The sequence below is a fragment of the Ammodytes marinus genome (genome assembly GCF_949987685.1).
Source record: "Ammodytes marinus genome assembly, chromosome: 21".
In the NCBI taxonomy this organism is placed as follows: domain Eukaryota; kingdom Metazoa; phylum Chordata; class Actinopteri; order Uranoscopiformes; family Ammodytidae; genus Ammodytes; species Ammodytes marinus.
Genome location: NC_137225.1, coordinates 11,909,547 through 11,926,786, shown reverse-complemented (window position 1 = coordinate 11,926,786; position 17,240 = coordinate 11,909,547). Strand labels below are relative to the sequence as shown.

Below are 17,240 nucleotides of genomic sequence, written 5' to 3'. Positions count from 1 at the left end.
ACTGTAATTGGGGGACATAGTTGAGTATTAAGCAGCTAAAGAGACAAATGTATCCACCACAAACCAGAGCTACAAAGACTTACATTCTACAGTTGGAATGTAAAGATGCTAATCTTGCATCATGTCTCAGCTTGTCTTCACTGCCCCCAAGATGAAACCAACACAATCTCTTATTGCAAATGTAATAGCTACAATGTTGACAGGTTCTATCTCTTTATATAATAACTAAAAAAGTAATAATAACCTGCCTCATGTTCATTAACATAGGCACATTTCTTCTCCCTCACTAATCTGCCTTTGGCCCTGTTTTCCCAGCAGTGTTTGTAAACACACGGAGGACATTCTTCCATTTTGCACTGCAGTTATGCAATTGCAGTAGAGTTAACAGCTGGAGAACACAACATGAAAAGTACTAAGTAGTCTGTTTTAGATGCTGTATTTTTGCATCAAATCATTACGCGTCGGTGGAAAATATATTTCCTGGCACACGCACAGCACCGTGACCTGAATGTATCGCAAGTAGTATCAACAAAATTACCATTCCACTAGGTTGACGTGAATTAAGATTTCTGCTCTATGACTGCACCACTGACCTCAGCTCTGGCCTCTCTCACAACCAGATGCCACATGGATAGGGTCTGAGCCATATGCATGTGCGCACACACACACACACACACCCACTAGTATGGCTGTACTTGTGAGGACACTCATTGACATAATGCATCCCATAGCCCCTTACCCTAACCATCAAAACTAATTGCCTAACCTAAACTTTATTCTAACTTGAACCTAAAACCTAGTCTTTACCCTCAAAGAAGCCCTTTAAAGGCCTATCCCAAAGTGAGAACCAAGTGTCCTCATTCCTTACTTAGGTCTAAAACTCAAATTGTTTCTCTCAAAAATAGTTGTACAAGTACACACACACACACACACTGCAGTCCCCTGTTCGTTTACCAAGCCAACACTCCTAATGGAGGTTACTGAGGCATGAGATCATACAGAGGTTTTCTGCCAGCGAGGCATAATGTGGTCCTGTTGGAGGTAGGAAAGTGCTGATGTACTGAGTACATCACTAGTGACACATTGAAATGTGCTGCACCATAGGCTTGAAAGAGAATATTTGAAATACATTTTGGCAGCTGTTTTTTTTCTTCTGATGATTTTATGTCAAGAACAACCAACTACCCGTTTCATGTTCAGTATCATTATGTTGAAATGTATCTAAAAAAAATACAGGATTTTGATTGTATTCACAGTTGCTAAGACCTAAACAGGTCTTGATATGTCTACAGTTATCCTACAGACATCTATTCTATTCTATTCAAATGACCTGTTCAAGGATAACTGTAATTGTCGTTGACAGGTCATTTGAATAGATACAACATAAGTAATTTTCTTAGAAAGTAATACAGGAATACAGCTTTTATTTGTATTTGTTTTATTAAAATGTTTAAGTTACAATAATTTAAATAGATAAAAATTCACACATTAGATATACAACGTATAAAAATATTATTATAAAATCAGTACAAAAGATAAAAAGCCAGTGATACAAACTGTATAACAAATCTAGGGCCACATGTTTGAAACCTCAATAAAAGTATGTGAAATAACATGAAAACTCAACAGTTATAAATATTAAATATACAACTATATGAACAAATTAGAACCAGATAAAAAATGCTTAGAACATTTTGTAAACATGCTTTAAAAACACTTCGTACAATAATACTGTGTAATGTTTCAGACTTCTGAGTAATTTATAGATTCAGATAAAAACATTTATCCTGTGTGTTTATGAGTGACATTTGATGATCTTGTGTTACTAAAAGAGTTGCAGGATCAAATTTATCCATTATGTTCATCAATAAAAAATTATTATTAACAGTGTAACTGTGTGTATGTTCAGGCGGTAATCGTGACCGCTGCAGCCATTATGGTGATGTTACTGTAGGGCTCAATCTGTCGTACTGTCACCTGTCCAGCAGAGAGCAGCTCTGAGGAAGAAAAAAACCCACTGATTATTAATACCATTCCATTGTTTCACTAGATGGTACTGTGGACCTCAACGAACAAACATGACTAAAACTAATAATAGTAGGGGGGAATAGCATAAGTAAGCATCTCATATTTGCTAAATGTTTTTGTACTCCCCCTCAATGTCTCGATTGATTTTGTAAAGGTCTGTCGTCTCAGATATTTTAATACTTATTCATAAGGTCTCTATCGCTATCATGAAATCAATGATATTCAATGAAGAACAGGAATGTATGGGGTCAGCCACTGCTTTTGATTTCCTCACCCAGCAGTTTGTAGAGAGTGTGAGCTGCAGTGGTGCGGTCGGCCTCTGGGGGCACTAGTGAGTCGAAGGTGACTTTTCCAAACCTCTGCAGGCTAGAGGAGATCCAGCTGAAAAAGAAAGTAGAGCATGATATCACTTGATTCAACCTGAACGACTGGTATGTCGTCAAGTTTCCAATATTTACTTCCAATAAGTAATAGTAATAGCCATGCCATGATATACTGAAATTGAACATTTATTCAGATTTCTTTCCGAAAGCCTACACAAAGGGATATAATAACTTTCCAGTGAAACTTGTGATTATGGAACCATCACTACTGCTTTAAATGCTACTCCTGTTTAGATTCACACAAATTATTCAAGGCAAAATGTCAAACTCAAGTTAAAAACTCCTCACTGAAACATTGCTCCATTCCGGATGTGTACTGGGCTGGCCCTATTTTATTATGAATTCCAAAAAAGATAGGATGTGGGACAATAAGTCATTTCCCAAACCAAAATGCCATGAAAGACAAAATAACTATATGAACTGTATAATGTGGCTTCATCTTTTACACATTTCATAAGGGTTGAAAGTCTTAGGCCCTGTTTGAGTAAACATTACAATGTGTGCATATTAATTGACAGTGTTTGGTGTAAGTAACCAGGAAGTTTCCCTCGCACACATATGCAAATGAGAGCACAGTACAACAGTGTTATGCATGAAGGAGATGTGCAGCAGCAGTGGAAGGGAATATAGACACAGTGAACACATGACCACTACACATGGCCACAGTCTGCCTTTTTTCAAATAGACGCTCATGATGGCAACATGTTGGACTCTAGAGAGAAGTAGCAGTGAAATGAAGTGGAACTGGAGGTTTGTAGCATTAATATGATAAAACTAACTCAGGAGGCAGGAAGACACAAATATTTGATCAAAATAAGTCAAGAGTGTGTGTGTGTGTGTGTATAGTGTTTGACGTACCTGAGCATGTCCCTGCTCTCTGTGTCAGTCTGAGCCTGGGGCATCTCGATGTTCTCTTCTGCTATGGGATCCATTTGGAGCTGGGCCTCCTCTTGCGGAGACCTTCACACACAGACAGACAGTGATGTATAAATGTTTTAAACCTGTCTACTTTAATCTTATCTGTCTATCTATCTATAACCTTATCTGTCTATCTATCTATATAGCCTAGGAATGACTGCCTTTTCATGTAGTGCCCCTAATTCATGGAATGCTCTGCAGAACAATGACTGCTCTTCCTACTTATGGTTTATTTAAATCTATGATTTATCTGTAACTGTTTTAGCTGAATTCATTAGTCATTTCATCTTATTTTATTCTTGCTCTTTTTATTGCATTTTATATACTTTATTTAAATGAATATATATGAATTTTTATCCTATTTCATTTCTGTTTTCTCTGCTCATAAATGTTATCCTTGTGATTGTGTTTATTGTGTATGCTGGTCATCACTGTAAATGAGGGAAACCTCAGTGTCTTTTGAGTGAAAATAAAGGTTATTGATTGATTGATTGATCTAGCTCTGCATCTCTGTCTATACAGCTGAGACTCACCATCTGCTGACGGGCGTGATCATATCGCCCACCGATCTCTCCTCTTTGTCCAGGATCGCATCTGACACAGCTGTTTAAACACACAAACATAAAGAAACAAGGAATGAATAGCAGCCTTAAGTTAATTATGTTTTTTTATTGTGCTTAAAAACTAATGTAAGAGGTGTGAGGAAGAATTCTTACATGAGCCTTCTGCAGGCTGGAGTCCTGAGTCACTGGATATCTGACACAGAGAGAGAGAGAGAGAGAGAGAGAGAGAGAGAGAGAGAGAGGCAGATTTTGAAAATAGAAACAAGGTTTATAACCTCATTTGTCTCACCAGTGAACTGAACACTCAGCTGGCATGCCCGACTGCAGGCTAGCTAGCTGCCTCATGGATTAACCTTTCTTATTACAGCCAGTTTTTCCACAAAGGCTCCTTCCGACTGTTAGCATGGTGTGGAACTGGAGTTTGGTCAGAATTGATTTACTTACTTGTACAGTACCAGGAGTAGAGATGACAATAAAAACAAGCCATTAAAGATCACTGGTCCATTTAAAAAGGCTTCCTCTTGTCACAGACCCACCTCCCTGGTGCTGGGTGGCCTCCTCTTCCCGTCTGTCCTCAGGAGTTCTCTGTCCTGGCCTGACGAGCCTCTGGCCTCCTCTTCCTCTTCTCCCTCCTCTCTCTGTGTCTCCCCATGTCCAGCCAGGACGGTGAGAGAGGCGCACTGTTTCCATAGTGACTGCAGGTCAGCGTGGTGGAGGGCTGTGGAGAGGGGGGGGGGGGGCAAAGTGTGTGAAGAGAGAACTGTCTGAAGGTAAAAGTTTCTGCAACTCACAGGCTGCTGTAAAGTGCTGTGATCAATCTACTAATATAATTACAGGCTCTACAAGGTTGTTGCTGAATTGAAAACATTGACAAAGTCTATTGTGATTTATTCTCTATTCTCCTAAAATAATCTAGAAGGTTGCAGGTTGACTTTTTCTGCGAGAGGCATGAGTCATTGAGACATTGCTTTCCTTCTCTTCTTCTTCAAGAATACTTTATTATCCGTATGTATGTTTGGATTTTCATTATTTGAGTAAAAAGCAGAGAAATAATTGTTAGTGACCAGTCAATAGTATTGGCTTTTTTACAGACAGGCGTAGAGTGTAGTACTTAGCACTAACATCCACAAGGGGCGCCGAAGAGCTGAGCAGGAGTGGAAAGCTTAGTCAGGCTGGGCACGTCCAGCAACACTTCAGACTGAGAGGAAACAAAATATTAGCTTAATGGTACAGTTTAAAATGGGATCTGTGCTTTTTTTCAGATTTGAGACTGGATAGAAAGAGACCAATGGAAGTGTCTCAAAGGAAATTACAGCAAGTTAGAAGGAAAGAAAGATAGAAGGAAGGAAATAAAATCAATGACCACTTTCCCAGTGGGCTTAGAGAGTAGGAAGAGAACTGGAGAGCTGAAGATTAATTAACTGACACCCTGGTGAATAGACACTTTGATGGCAAGACTTAAAATTACAGAATGGCAAAGACTTGAAATTCAATTGGTCAGCATTAGGGTTTGGAAGAGTGTATAGTGTGTGCATACAGTTTATACAGCTTTTTGGTGTGGTGTGCTAGTGTCTGTTAAGTGCGTTAGAGAGGCAGAGAAAGGGAGGTTTTAATGTGTGTGTGTGTGAGATGGGAGAAAAAAGCTAATCTAACTCCAGAAACTGTTCAGTCAGAAGAGCTAACAATTTGATGCAGATTAACTTTTTTTTCACTTTAAAGCGGCTACGAGTAACATTTAAATATCTTTTAAACAGCCTCATGTTTCCTCTGATAATCATAAATTACCTTTAACAACAAACGAGACCATCAGTGCAAAGAAAGACGTTTTTAAATAGTTTTTATTACTGCTTTTGGTCTGGTCGCACACCCAGTCCGATTTTCGGTTCGCTCGTGCAGGCTCTATGATCACATATCCGTATTGGTCGCCGATTTCAGTGTGGCGCAGCAACGCGATTTGAGAAGCCTATCCCTCCAGGTGGGGGAAGGGGAGCGGGAACCGTGTTTGAGACAGTTATTTGTCGTCATAATGACTGATAACGGGGCTGAACCATCAAAGAAAAAAAAGAGAATGCAATGAAGAAAAGCTAAAAGGGTGAGTGATATAGTCTACGGGCGGGACGAGGGCATTGCCAAGCAACGTGTATATGAATGAATACTTTATTCCGGACTCAAAGTTCCATATAAAAAGACAATACAAATACATGACAACACAAATTAAAATTAAAATACATACAAGCATCGATTCCAATGTTTCCACAACCCAGAGGAGAACCTTGTATCACTCTGTTTAGTGTCAGTGAGTGCAATTATTAGTTTGTTTTTTGACTCTAAAAGTCGACACATAAATTTATACATTAAATTCCTCAACACAGCATGAAAGGTGGGGACATTACTAGTCACAAACAAAGAGCTAGCACTTGTCCATCTAGGAAGCTTAAGGAGGATCCTAAACGCATCGTTATACGCTACCAGTAACTTTTTCAGTTTTGCTGTTCTATATTTACACCAGAGGTGAGCTGTGTAAAATGGAGTACAGTAGGCTCTGAGGAGACTAACTTTAACATCATCAGTGCACATATGAAATTTGCGTGCCAACATATTGGCCTGTGCATAAAGCTTACAGCACTGGCGCTGGACATCATCATCATCACATAGATCATCAGTGATGATGTGACCTAAATACCGTACCTTCTTAACCACCTCTAGAGTACGGTCAGACAGTAAGAATGAAGGAAACGTTTTCTTTTGATCCTCCTTAGTTTTAGCAATCATAATAACGCTCTTCTTAGGATTGAACTTGATGTCATATTGAACTCCGTAGCTAGAGCACACTTTAAGCAGTTGCTGTAGCCCAGCACTATATGGAGACATGATGACCAAATCATCAGCGTAAATGAGGTGGTTTATAAGACTGTCTCCCACCATACAACCAGTCTTACATCCGTTAAGCTTCTTAGAAAGATCATCCATATACACATTGAAGAAGACAGGTGACAATTTCACGAGAGCGAAACTAGACTGCAGTGTTTACTCCTAAATGAATGAGCGGTTGGTACTAACACAAAGTTTGCTTTGCTTCAGCATCATCAGATAACCATTATCTGAAATAGTCATTATTTACATCAACAACACAAACACATTACCTCATCGTGACCCATACTAACTGCCGTCTCTCGTTCATTCGCTTTCTGTGAGGACACGTAATCTTTCAGCTCCGTGAAAGAGAGTATTTAGGTGACACTGCTGCATCAACTCATTGCAATCAGGTGTGTGTAGCACTGACTGGCATTAGTTGATGCAGTGTCAAAACCACTCTCACAGAGCCGAAAAGAGTCCTCACACTTTCAACACACGGACATGCACTATATTGCGCCCTTCTCAGTTCACACTCGCATGCCTGGCACGAGCTAGAAAACAGCTTTGCGACAGCGGGCGTCGTAAAAATACTACCGCTTTTGTCCAAAGGGGACGCCAACGTGCAATGTTACTCGTAGTGACTTTAAATGATGTGAATATTTGAATAATGTGAGTATTGCATAAGCGGTCGGATTCACTTGAACACATTGTATGTCTGAGTGAAACAGGCTCAGTGTGTTTGTATACCAGGTCCTGAGTCTCGGCCAGCGGGTTCCCGATCTGTTCCTTCAATGCTCTGTCAGATATCTGGACCTCTTGGTCTGCAAAGACCAGCTGACGCCTGCGTCCTTTCCCGGGCTTCCTGACAGGCACAACAACCCCCTGAAGGCAGAGTGAGAGACACACAGTGATGACACGCCCGCACGTGCTTTCCATGACTTTGTTCCAAAACAAAACAAGCTGCTCATGAGTCACTCTGTGGAATGCAAATCAAAGTACGATGGAGACGGTCACAACAGCAAATGCTTGGTCACTGTCAAGTCAATGTTTCCTATATGTCACCATCTGGACAGCAGGTAAATAAAGATGAATTATAATGGATGCAAAGAAACGTGGTTAGTAGTAGTAAGTAGTGTATTTTATCTAGGCTTAAGATTTAGAAAAATATATGCTTCTGGTGATGACAAGTTGTCTCCAAAACATATTTTGTGGCATCTATGCTTTAAATAACTTTTTGTAAGTACAGCAATTAGTAGGAATAAGTAGTGGTCGACCGATATGGGCAGATGCTGATATTGAGGGGCTGTTTATACAGCAACTTTTTCTTTTTTTAAAGATTATTTTTGGCACTTTAATGCTCTATTAGACAGTTGTGGAGAGACAGAGAGGAAATGGGGCAGAGAGGGGAATGACATTCAGAGAAAGACAACGTCTGCTGCTTCTGAGTACTGAGCCTCTATGGGGGGCGCTCTAACCACTACACCACGAGCACAGTTTGGAGTTACAACAGAAACAAGTGAGTTCATAGACAGCATCACCTACTGTATGTCTCACCTCGTCGTAGTGACTTTCTGTGGCAATGCCTCCGGTTTTCCCAGACGTCCCAGAGGGTGGTGTCGGCATGGCAACATGTGGTGGGGTCATCTCTAGGCCAACAGCTCCCATAGGAACCTCCACAGGCTGACCAGACTCTTCCTCCAGCAGCCAAATGCTGTCCCGCTCTGCGCCCAGCACGGTCTCCCTCAGCCTGGAAACAGTAGCACACACACACACAGGCTCACAGTACACACATGTTTCAACTCACACCAAATGTATTTATCTGTCACCATTTTGAGCGACTGAGGACAGAATATTCACTCGCTGCAGTATTAAGTCTTTCTAAAGGTCATGACGCTTCTATCGTCAATCGTTGAATGTTTGTACACACAAGCAGACTGGTGTAGTCACTATGATGTTTACATTGCCCCGAAGGCGCTCTCTGTGAAGCCGTGTAGTAACTGCACGGGGACTGAAAACCATTTGTCAGTTTTAAGTTTCTCTACAACACTCACTGGTGAATAGAGGACGTGGCGTCAAGTTCCCTGGTCCTCTCCACTTCTGTTGAACACACATGAACATAATGCACAGAGAAACGGTGTCACATATGCACAACACGTGGACACAAATAAACAGATGTCTTACCTTAGCTTATTTAAAATGAAATGATTTATATTATTAAGGAGAGACTGGTTTAGCTTGTACCAAACCTCTTAACAAATTCCCTTCCTGCTCTCTTACTGCTGATATAATGCAGAAGATTTGAGATCAAAAAATAAACTCTGCCCAACTAAACCCAACCTGCTGACATGTTGTCCTTTGCTAAGTAAAGTTGGCAGACATTTGGAGTGGGAGAAAAGGGGAATCAATATGCTCAGCTTTCCCCAAGGCCTCTAGTTTTTTTGTGAAGGAAGCCACGCTTTCCCATAGTAAGAGGTTCATCTCTTTATTCTCTCCTGAAATGAAACAGTCTTCTGAAAATAACCCTTTTCTTTTGGGCAGTAAAAGCTCTCACAGAGGCCAAATTGCTTTTCCCCCCCTCTCAATTACAGAAGTGGCACACATTATTTGACCTGGTTGACTAGTGGTGCAGACGCATTCCAAGAGAGGAACACACACTGTGGGACTGATAAAACAGACACTTCGAAGGTTTGCTTGAATGGAATACAAACCCACAGTCTAACAGCAGGCTTAGAGGCTGAAACACAAAGATATACGCAATGCTTTTTTATGCACAAGGATAAACGTCTAGGACAGTAGCACACACCTCTGCGGAACAGGTCTGGTTGATCCATCAACAAGTCGATCTCTCTGGCTGTGGCTTCAGGAAGGTCGTCCCCCATGAAACACTGATAGAGGGAAAGAGGGGGACAATAAGTGAGGAGAGCAATATATGATATCAAAGTTGGGTGTTTTAATAGGCTTTTACAAAAAATCTGATTGAAAATACAGGTTTGTAAATATGATCAAATTTGATATGACAATTTTTTTACTGCCTAGACCAATTGACAGGACAGTGTGGGCTTGGCCTTTTCATACATTCTCCATGGCAACAGTCCTTGTTTTTTATAGAACACTTATTGTGTCATAAGAACCAGAGCATAGCCCGCCTCATCTTAACCAAATTTCTGTAAAGTTAATCAAACTTAAATGACAACGTCTTTCATTTGGATCGATAAGTATGCCTAACTCTTTTCACATGCATGCCTACTATCATGCAACTAACTCCCCAAATTATAATGTGAAAACGATTTTGTGGATTTGGGTTTACAGAGGGGCTTTAAATAGTAAAGATAAGGGAACAAAGAACACACAGAAGCAACAAGGTTTGGTCTGTTTAGTAACCAGAGTGATAAATAACATAAGTAAAGTGATATAAAACAGGCACTAAACAGAAACAACCATATCAAGGGATACACACAAGGGTTAAAAAAGACACTGCTTAATTATTGCATGCAACCCAAAAATTAACCCAAGGAGCAGACGAGCGGGGATGGAGAATAACAGAATATGGGCCGCATGTTGTTGCAAACAAACTGTGAGTGCAGGCTGATGTAATTAAGTCAGATCTTATCCAGCCAATTATCAGCCGATGATGCTTTAGGAGAAGCATTATCAGTCCCCTAAGTGACAGAATGAGGAGGCTCATACTAAGACTTATTGAAGTAAAACACAACAGCATTTCGTGACTCAGATAATATAGCTTGGCCTTATTCTAAGCACTGTGGAAATCGAGAGGTGAATTCAGGGACAGTTAGGCATTAGGGAATTTACGTCCCCCGCACCATTTACTCCATTGCATTGTACACACAGTACAGTCAGAAAATGTAGTGCTACTGTAGAAAACATGGTGGTGCAACATGGCTGCGCGCTCTGCTCCTTTGAAGATTTAAAACACTAATTCTAAGGTAATTAAAAAAAAATCTAAATATTTAATTTTCAAGTAATTATAGTATAAACTAATTAAAATACTTATGAAAATTATATTCCATTTCTACCAAGTCTGTCCTGAATAATGGTAATACATTCTACACACTGAACCTTTATGCAGTTAGAAACCATGCCTGTTACAAAACTTGTTTAAAAAGAAAGGAAAAATAATTAAAAAAAGTACACTAATTCACTAACAGATTGAACAATATAGTAACTTCAGTGGCTTTAATGCTATTTCTTTTTCACTCAGTCAGCCTACTTCAAAGCAGCTAACTTGTGACTAAGACCTTCATCAAAGCTGTTTTGGGCCTGCAGTCCACATCCCAGCTCAATGATTCAGCAGTATGCCTGCTGTACTTCAAAATGATGAGTGGGCTGTTTCCTGTCTGGACACTGGCAGAAAAGTTTACCTCAGCATTGGTTATTAGCAACTGCTCCTTCTCTCTCAGGGTGATGGCCGAAGGAGGCGACCGGAAACCTGGATAAACACACCAGGAGGAATAAGATGGCAGGCAAGGAGGTGAGAATATAGCTGAGATAAATTGGTGTTTGTGGGACTTGAATGATTGCTTATGCCTCTTTCTGATGCGTTTTAATCAAATATGTGCTGCAGATAAAATAACATTAATTTTCTGATGACAAAGCTTTTCTTCCGAACTTTCTGAACAATAGTGACCCGTGCAAAACTATTTTAACTAGAAGAAAATCCGCTTATGGAAAGTGAGCTAATCAACTGACCCAATTATAAAACCTTAATCTTAATACAGATAGAATGGAATCATGCAAATTGTAACCACTGCCAAGATTACAAGTCTGAATAATCTGTATTAAAAAAGCATCCATAAAAACTTTTTAAGAGTTACACCAGAAATTGTTTCCCATTTCAGGTGAGGCCTCTTTCAAATGTTCTATCAAGGTTTAGCTATAAGAGGACTGTAGACTAGTGGTCTGAACCTGCACATTCCAAATAAGATTTAATGTAGTGTTTTAGTAACTTTCTTCTCTTAGTGAAATTGATTTTGGCACCTTAACACAAAAAAACCCATGTAATTCAAAGTTTCATGCAGCCTTTGAAATAAGGCATCCTCATTAAGAAATTATGTCATCTTTGTTCTTGAAATGAGCACTAAAGCTAAATCACACAGCTAGTCTTTCAAATCTTAATAAATATCAGTTTACCCTCTTTGTCAAGTGCGGTGAGGGAACTGGGCACCAGGGAGTGCTGTGAACCTGCATTTCCACTCAGCATCACTGGCTAGAAAAACAAATAACAAATATTATATAAAATGCAGGATACCAAAACAGATTGCTTTACTTTTTCTTGGATGATTAAAGAGTTTGAACTGAGCTTGACCAAAATGGGTTTAAACATAAGGTTTGGGTTGTAAAATACCAATTTAAATAACAGTAAAGGTGTTTTCTTTCCTTGTACCAAAACTTTGCTTTGCTTTCATTTGATGGGGACTTATGTGGTGAACTGTATGTGTACATACTGTATGGGTCATAAGACATGTGATATGGCCAGCCTAATACTTGATACATTTCCTTAAAGCTGGGGTATGTGATTTGTGATTGGTCAAAGTTAATGAGCTGTACACTTTGACCAATCAGAGCGAGGCTCCGATTCTCTGTTCTTATTGGCTGTTGGGACAATCCATTCACTTTGGCAAGACTTTGTTGGTGTAGAGCGTGTCAGTGAGGGACCATAGGGGAGGGACCAAAGAGAACAAGTGGAGCGGTTGAGGTATTTGGATTTGAATCTCTATCCCAACTGCCATTTTCTCCCCAAATCCTCCACCCCAGCTTTAAGTCTCAATCGAAGATAGCAATGGATCATATGGAGGCATTTATACGATCTAAGAATGGGAATGATTTACACTTGACTCGGTTGTAGTAGCAGATGGTTTATCAGTAATTTGACCGTTTGCATAAAACGATGGGATGTTGTAGAAGATGTGGAAATAGTATCATATTTCATCACATTAACCTTTGTGGTTGTGTTACGATTACAAAGTTGTTAGCTCTGTATTTGGACTGTGGTTGGAAACACTCAGTAGCAGCTTTTAGCAGCTGAACATTTGTGCTGAATGTGGTCAGATGAACACACTTACTATTACGTAAGTCTAATCTTTCACCAATTCACTTCTCTTTTGTCAATAAGAGAAGAACTAAAGAGGTCTTTTCTCATGAATTGATTTTTCTACAGACGTGGGCATATTTCCCCTGGAAACTCCTGTTTGTAATTTTTAGAATAAAACATTTAATATATAAATGTATTATAAATCAAATCAAATCAAATCAAATCAGTTTTATTTGTATAGCCCAAAATCACAAATACATTTGTCTCAGTGGGCTTTACATTTCATACAATATGATATCTGATACAATATGATACAATATGACACCCTGCCCTTACACCCTTAGCTCGGCTGAGAAAAAACTCCCAGTAAAAAACCCTTTACCGGGAATAAAAAAAAATATTATATTAAGCTTATATGTTGTGTATACTCAATTTAACAATCTTGGGTACCTTACATTGGGATGACGCCTATGTACAGATACATCTGATATGTGTTGTTCTTTGTTTGTGCTACTACAATACAGACACAGGCGTAGTGTGTAGACTGTTTGGCATATTTTCATTCTATACTAGTTGGAATGTATGGTAAATGTACCTGGTGTATTTTATAGGGGCTGGGCAGCTGGTGCGAAGCCATGAGACCGAAGAAGGGGTCCTGAGCTCCCTCAGCCTCCTCCATCATGTACAAGCTGTCAGGCACATCCAAAGCCAACCTGCCACATAAAGTGTGAGACACAACTTTTACTACTCGAAAATAAAAAAATTGTGCTTTTTCTTATGAAATATTACTAAATAAGATTTACGTACAGTATCTTTAGAGAGCAGAATGTATAAATATATTGCATTTCTTTACCGCTCTTAGACAACAAGGCTTATTAAACATTTACGAAGCCATTCGCCTGAAAGTAGCTCAATTTGTCCATCACTCACTCAATAAAACACCAGCTTCCCCTCTTCACAATCTCCATTCCTCCTAACAATCCCTCCTCATAAATATTCAACCAGATGCTTTTGAGCTCAGGCTTCCCCAAACACTCTTTCACTGTGCATGATGTCATTATTGTTTGTGTGTGTGTGTGTGTGTGTGTGTTTGTGCGCAGACCTGTCAGACTCAGCCATGTCAATACGTAAGCAGTTCTTACTGCGCATCAGGCGGTCAATGGTCTGTTGAATCTCCTCTGGAAAATATAAAATGGGTTAAAAGTTTTCACACACAACTCTTAGCAGCACTGTGATTTCCTTCAGAAAGAGAGGCAGAGATATCAAGACAAGGCCTTAAATAGCCAGCATGAATTATCTTTTCAAAGTGGCCATATGATATGACCAACAAGAAATGTTCACCATTGTTTCGATGGTATTTTTCTGGGTTTATTGAAATCCACACACAAATTCAAAAAGGGTAAGTTTGCGTTCTACGATTGTCTGAGATTTGTTATCAAAATGCATCGATAATTTATTGCGTTATCCAAGCTGTGACTGACAGAAACATATTTGCAACTCAATTCAAAAGGCCATATTATGAAGTGGACAGTAATAAAACTCCACCTCGTCTTATTATGCACTCTCAATTGTATATGACAGCTTTGGGAGGTTCCATTTGATAGTGACAGATGAAATAAAATGCAGTTGCTCCAAGAGCCACTTCAGACATCAGACAGTGGCTGCTTTCTTGGCTTCTCCTCCTGCTAATCATCCTATTGTATTACATTTTTTCCATCAACCATGACTACAGCATGATTGTGAATATGTCGTATGTCATATCAGTGTCAGGGTTGTAATTTAAGACCAGACGGATAGAGGCTGTGCGGCTGTGTTTGATGTCAATGCATTCATCAGCTCTATACGGGCTTCTAAATCAGGCTTGACAGACCTATTTGGGGAACGTGCATTGTGCAGATATGAGACGATGGCACTTTTTTTTTTTTTTTTAATACACCAAAAGGAGCGCTTTCAACTGACAGAGACAACTTGTCTTGTTAACCTACATAAGTAAGCAGCCCGAAAATGTTTCCCTTGTTTGAATCTAACTATCATACTTCACATGAATAAACAAATAAACTAGAATGTACAGTATGTGGGTTTTATATATTTCATAGTCTCTTTTTTTTTTTTTTATCTAGCAGAAAGTTGGGGTATAATGTGTGCACACAATGTAGCTTAGGGGGGAGAGTTATGATGATTGATCTTAATTTTCTCGTTCTGTTCTCTCTGCTCTTCCTTGTACCACCATCATACCGAGCAAGAAGCCACACTGCCGGTGGTAGACAACAACCACGCCATACTGCAGCTGGGATGACAGGTAGAGAGAGAACCGGGGCTTTGGTAGGTTGGCCTGCGGTGGAGGAACCTGAGCTGTCACGTAGTCCAAAATGTCCCCACTGCAAATATTGAAGAAAATGTATTGTTAAAAAAAGATACGGTATATTTCATGTGAATCAAGAGGCCCTAGAATATAGCAGGTGTTAATACCTTTACACCAAACTAGACAACCAATTTACTGAGTAGGCTAAAAGATACTGAAGATGCATCCCAGGCAGGCCCAGCACAGGCAAAGAGAGATTAGGTGGCTGATGGTTTAGAAAAGTTACTACCAAAAGATAAATATATAAATTGAGAACTAAACACACTTTTATCTGGCCTAATTTTAATTATCCATTACCCATTTTCCTGTGGAAATTCTTACCATGTTCGTCCTACATTGACTTTGAGAAGCTCTCTGCGAGTGATCCTGATACCTCTGGTGGCTGCTAACCTGAATGACAAAACACATTTATAAAATGTTTAAATAAACCTTAGCTAGCAGATTAACCTGTCATGTATCAGACTTCTTTCTGGTGTATTTAGTGTTAACAAGCAGGCTCTTTAGCTTTGAAGGTACACGCTAAGGAGCTGACAATTAATAAAATAAAATAAATAAATAATAATAATAATAATAGAAAACTCACCAAATGGTGGAAAAACATCCACTGTGGCGCTGGAGGACATTTGGGTAGTAAAACATTTTTACTGTTTGTACACACAGTAGATATTTTAGGGAGAAAATTAAACTATAGAAATGTCTTTATAATATTTGAAAACTTCTTCAGTCGAACCAACGTTTTCCCGCCTCAAATCCCGAGGGACCAATCAGATCTCATGATTCATAACTTTGAAAGTAAACACTCATGATGCGTTTAGTTAAAATCGGTAACATCAGAAAATAAAAAAGAAGAGAAATTACTTCAACTTTAGGAAGTTTTGGAAACCTGTAAAAAAAAAGTACACCACTGAATGTTCTCCTCTACAAACAATGTAGTCTACTTCAGTGCAATTCTGAAGTACTCGCAATTTTCTTGAGTATTACCATATTATCTTTACATTTAATACGCCTACATTGTTAATTTTACGACATTCCCACATTCAAGTAAAAAAACAACATTTCACAGCTAATTTGTCACTTTTCAGATTATAAAACATTATATTGTTTTAAAACCACCTGACCTTGCAGTAGATAAAATTAGCTTTCCACCAAGTAGCCTACTGCTTATGTGTAAAATGTATTTAAAGGTCCATGGTGTAAATGCGTCAATATTCTTGAATAGGCCTACAACATTAACAGGAGACATTTTTGTTATAGGCTACTTAGGACCGCATGGACATATGACTTGGACTCTTGAGACTTTAAAGGTGGAGTTAGTGATTCTGGGGAAAGCTTTTTGTCCAAATCACTTTTTGTCCAAATCAGTCATGATAGGCTTCCTGTCTGTACCTATTGTGTAAATATGGTTTATACACAGCCTAGGCTAGGCTCTGTAAACTGGTATGAAAATAAAAGTGGCTTGGACAACCATAGACTAGGGGCCAACCAGGGACCAACTTTCTTTAGGTCCTTGGGACCAACCCACTGCAGCTAGCAACATGCTATTTTGATATGTGAATCTGATTGGCTTAGCTTTGGCTTTGATTAGTATTTTGTTTCAAAACTTAGGTTATTAAAATATTGACTGTCTTATTGTCACACTTGCTACACTACTAAAACACCATACCTGTATTTTCATACCAATAATCACCCTATTGATAACATTGTTGCTATGATAGGACGGTCCAAGCCACTTTGTGTGGCCTATACTTACCCATTTACAGAGCCTAGGCTATGTATTTACAGGACCCCCCCCCCCCCCAGCGCACACAGCAGGCTATATGATTAGCGGAAAATGTGGTTTTGACAACAAGCGTTTCCCAGAACCGCTGACTCTACCTGTTGCTAAATACAACAATTCTATTCACAGTTTCCTGTTTTAAAGGTGCTATGAGGCTCATTTTTCCTGATGATGATCAATTGTGGAAGAAGTTTTTGGTTGAGGAAAACTTCACGAAAGTCCAATATGAAAACAAATCTGTACTTAGTTCCAAAAGACAATAGGGATGATTATGGTCAGCATTCATGCATGGAGAGAAGAGCAG

General features: G+C 39.3%; 1 protein-coding gene across 1 annotated transcript; it reads right to left on the bottom strand.

The window, feature by feature from the left end:
- Window positions 1-1,905: 1,905 nt before the first annotated feature.
- Window positions 1,906-15,798, bottom strand: rec8b (REC8 meiotic recombination protein b; the record flags this gene model as incomplete). Its single annotated transcript, XM_080050601.1, has 17 exons — window positions 1,906-1,997; window positions 2,303-2,409; window positions 3,270-3,371; window positions 3,863-3,932; window positions 4,425-4,610; window positions 5,015-5,090; window positions 7,496-7,630; window positions 8,303-8,495; window positions 8,800-8,845; window positions 9,552-9,633; window positions 11,128-11,195; window positions 11,897-11,972; window positions 13,393-13,510; window positions 13,900-13,975; window positions 15,033-15,175; window positions 15,481-15,549; window positions 15,743-15,798. 17 exons carry the CDS (start codon window positions 15,796-15,798, stop codon window positions 1,906-1,908), a joined length of 1,695 nt encoding a protein of 564 aa, XP_079906727.1.
- Window positions 15,799-17,240: the final 1,442 nt, after the last annotated feature.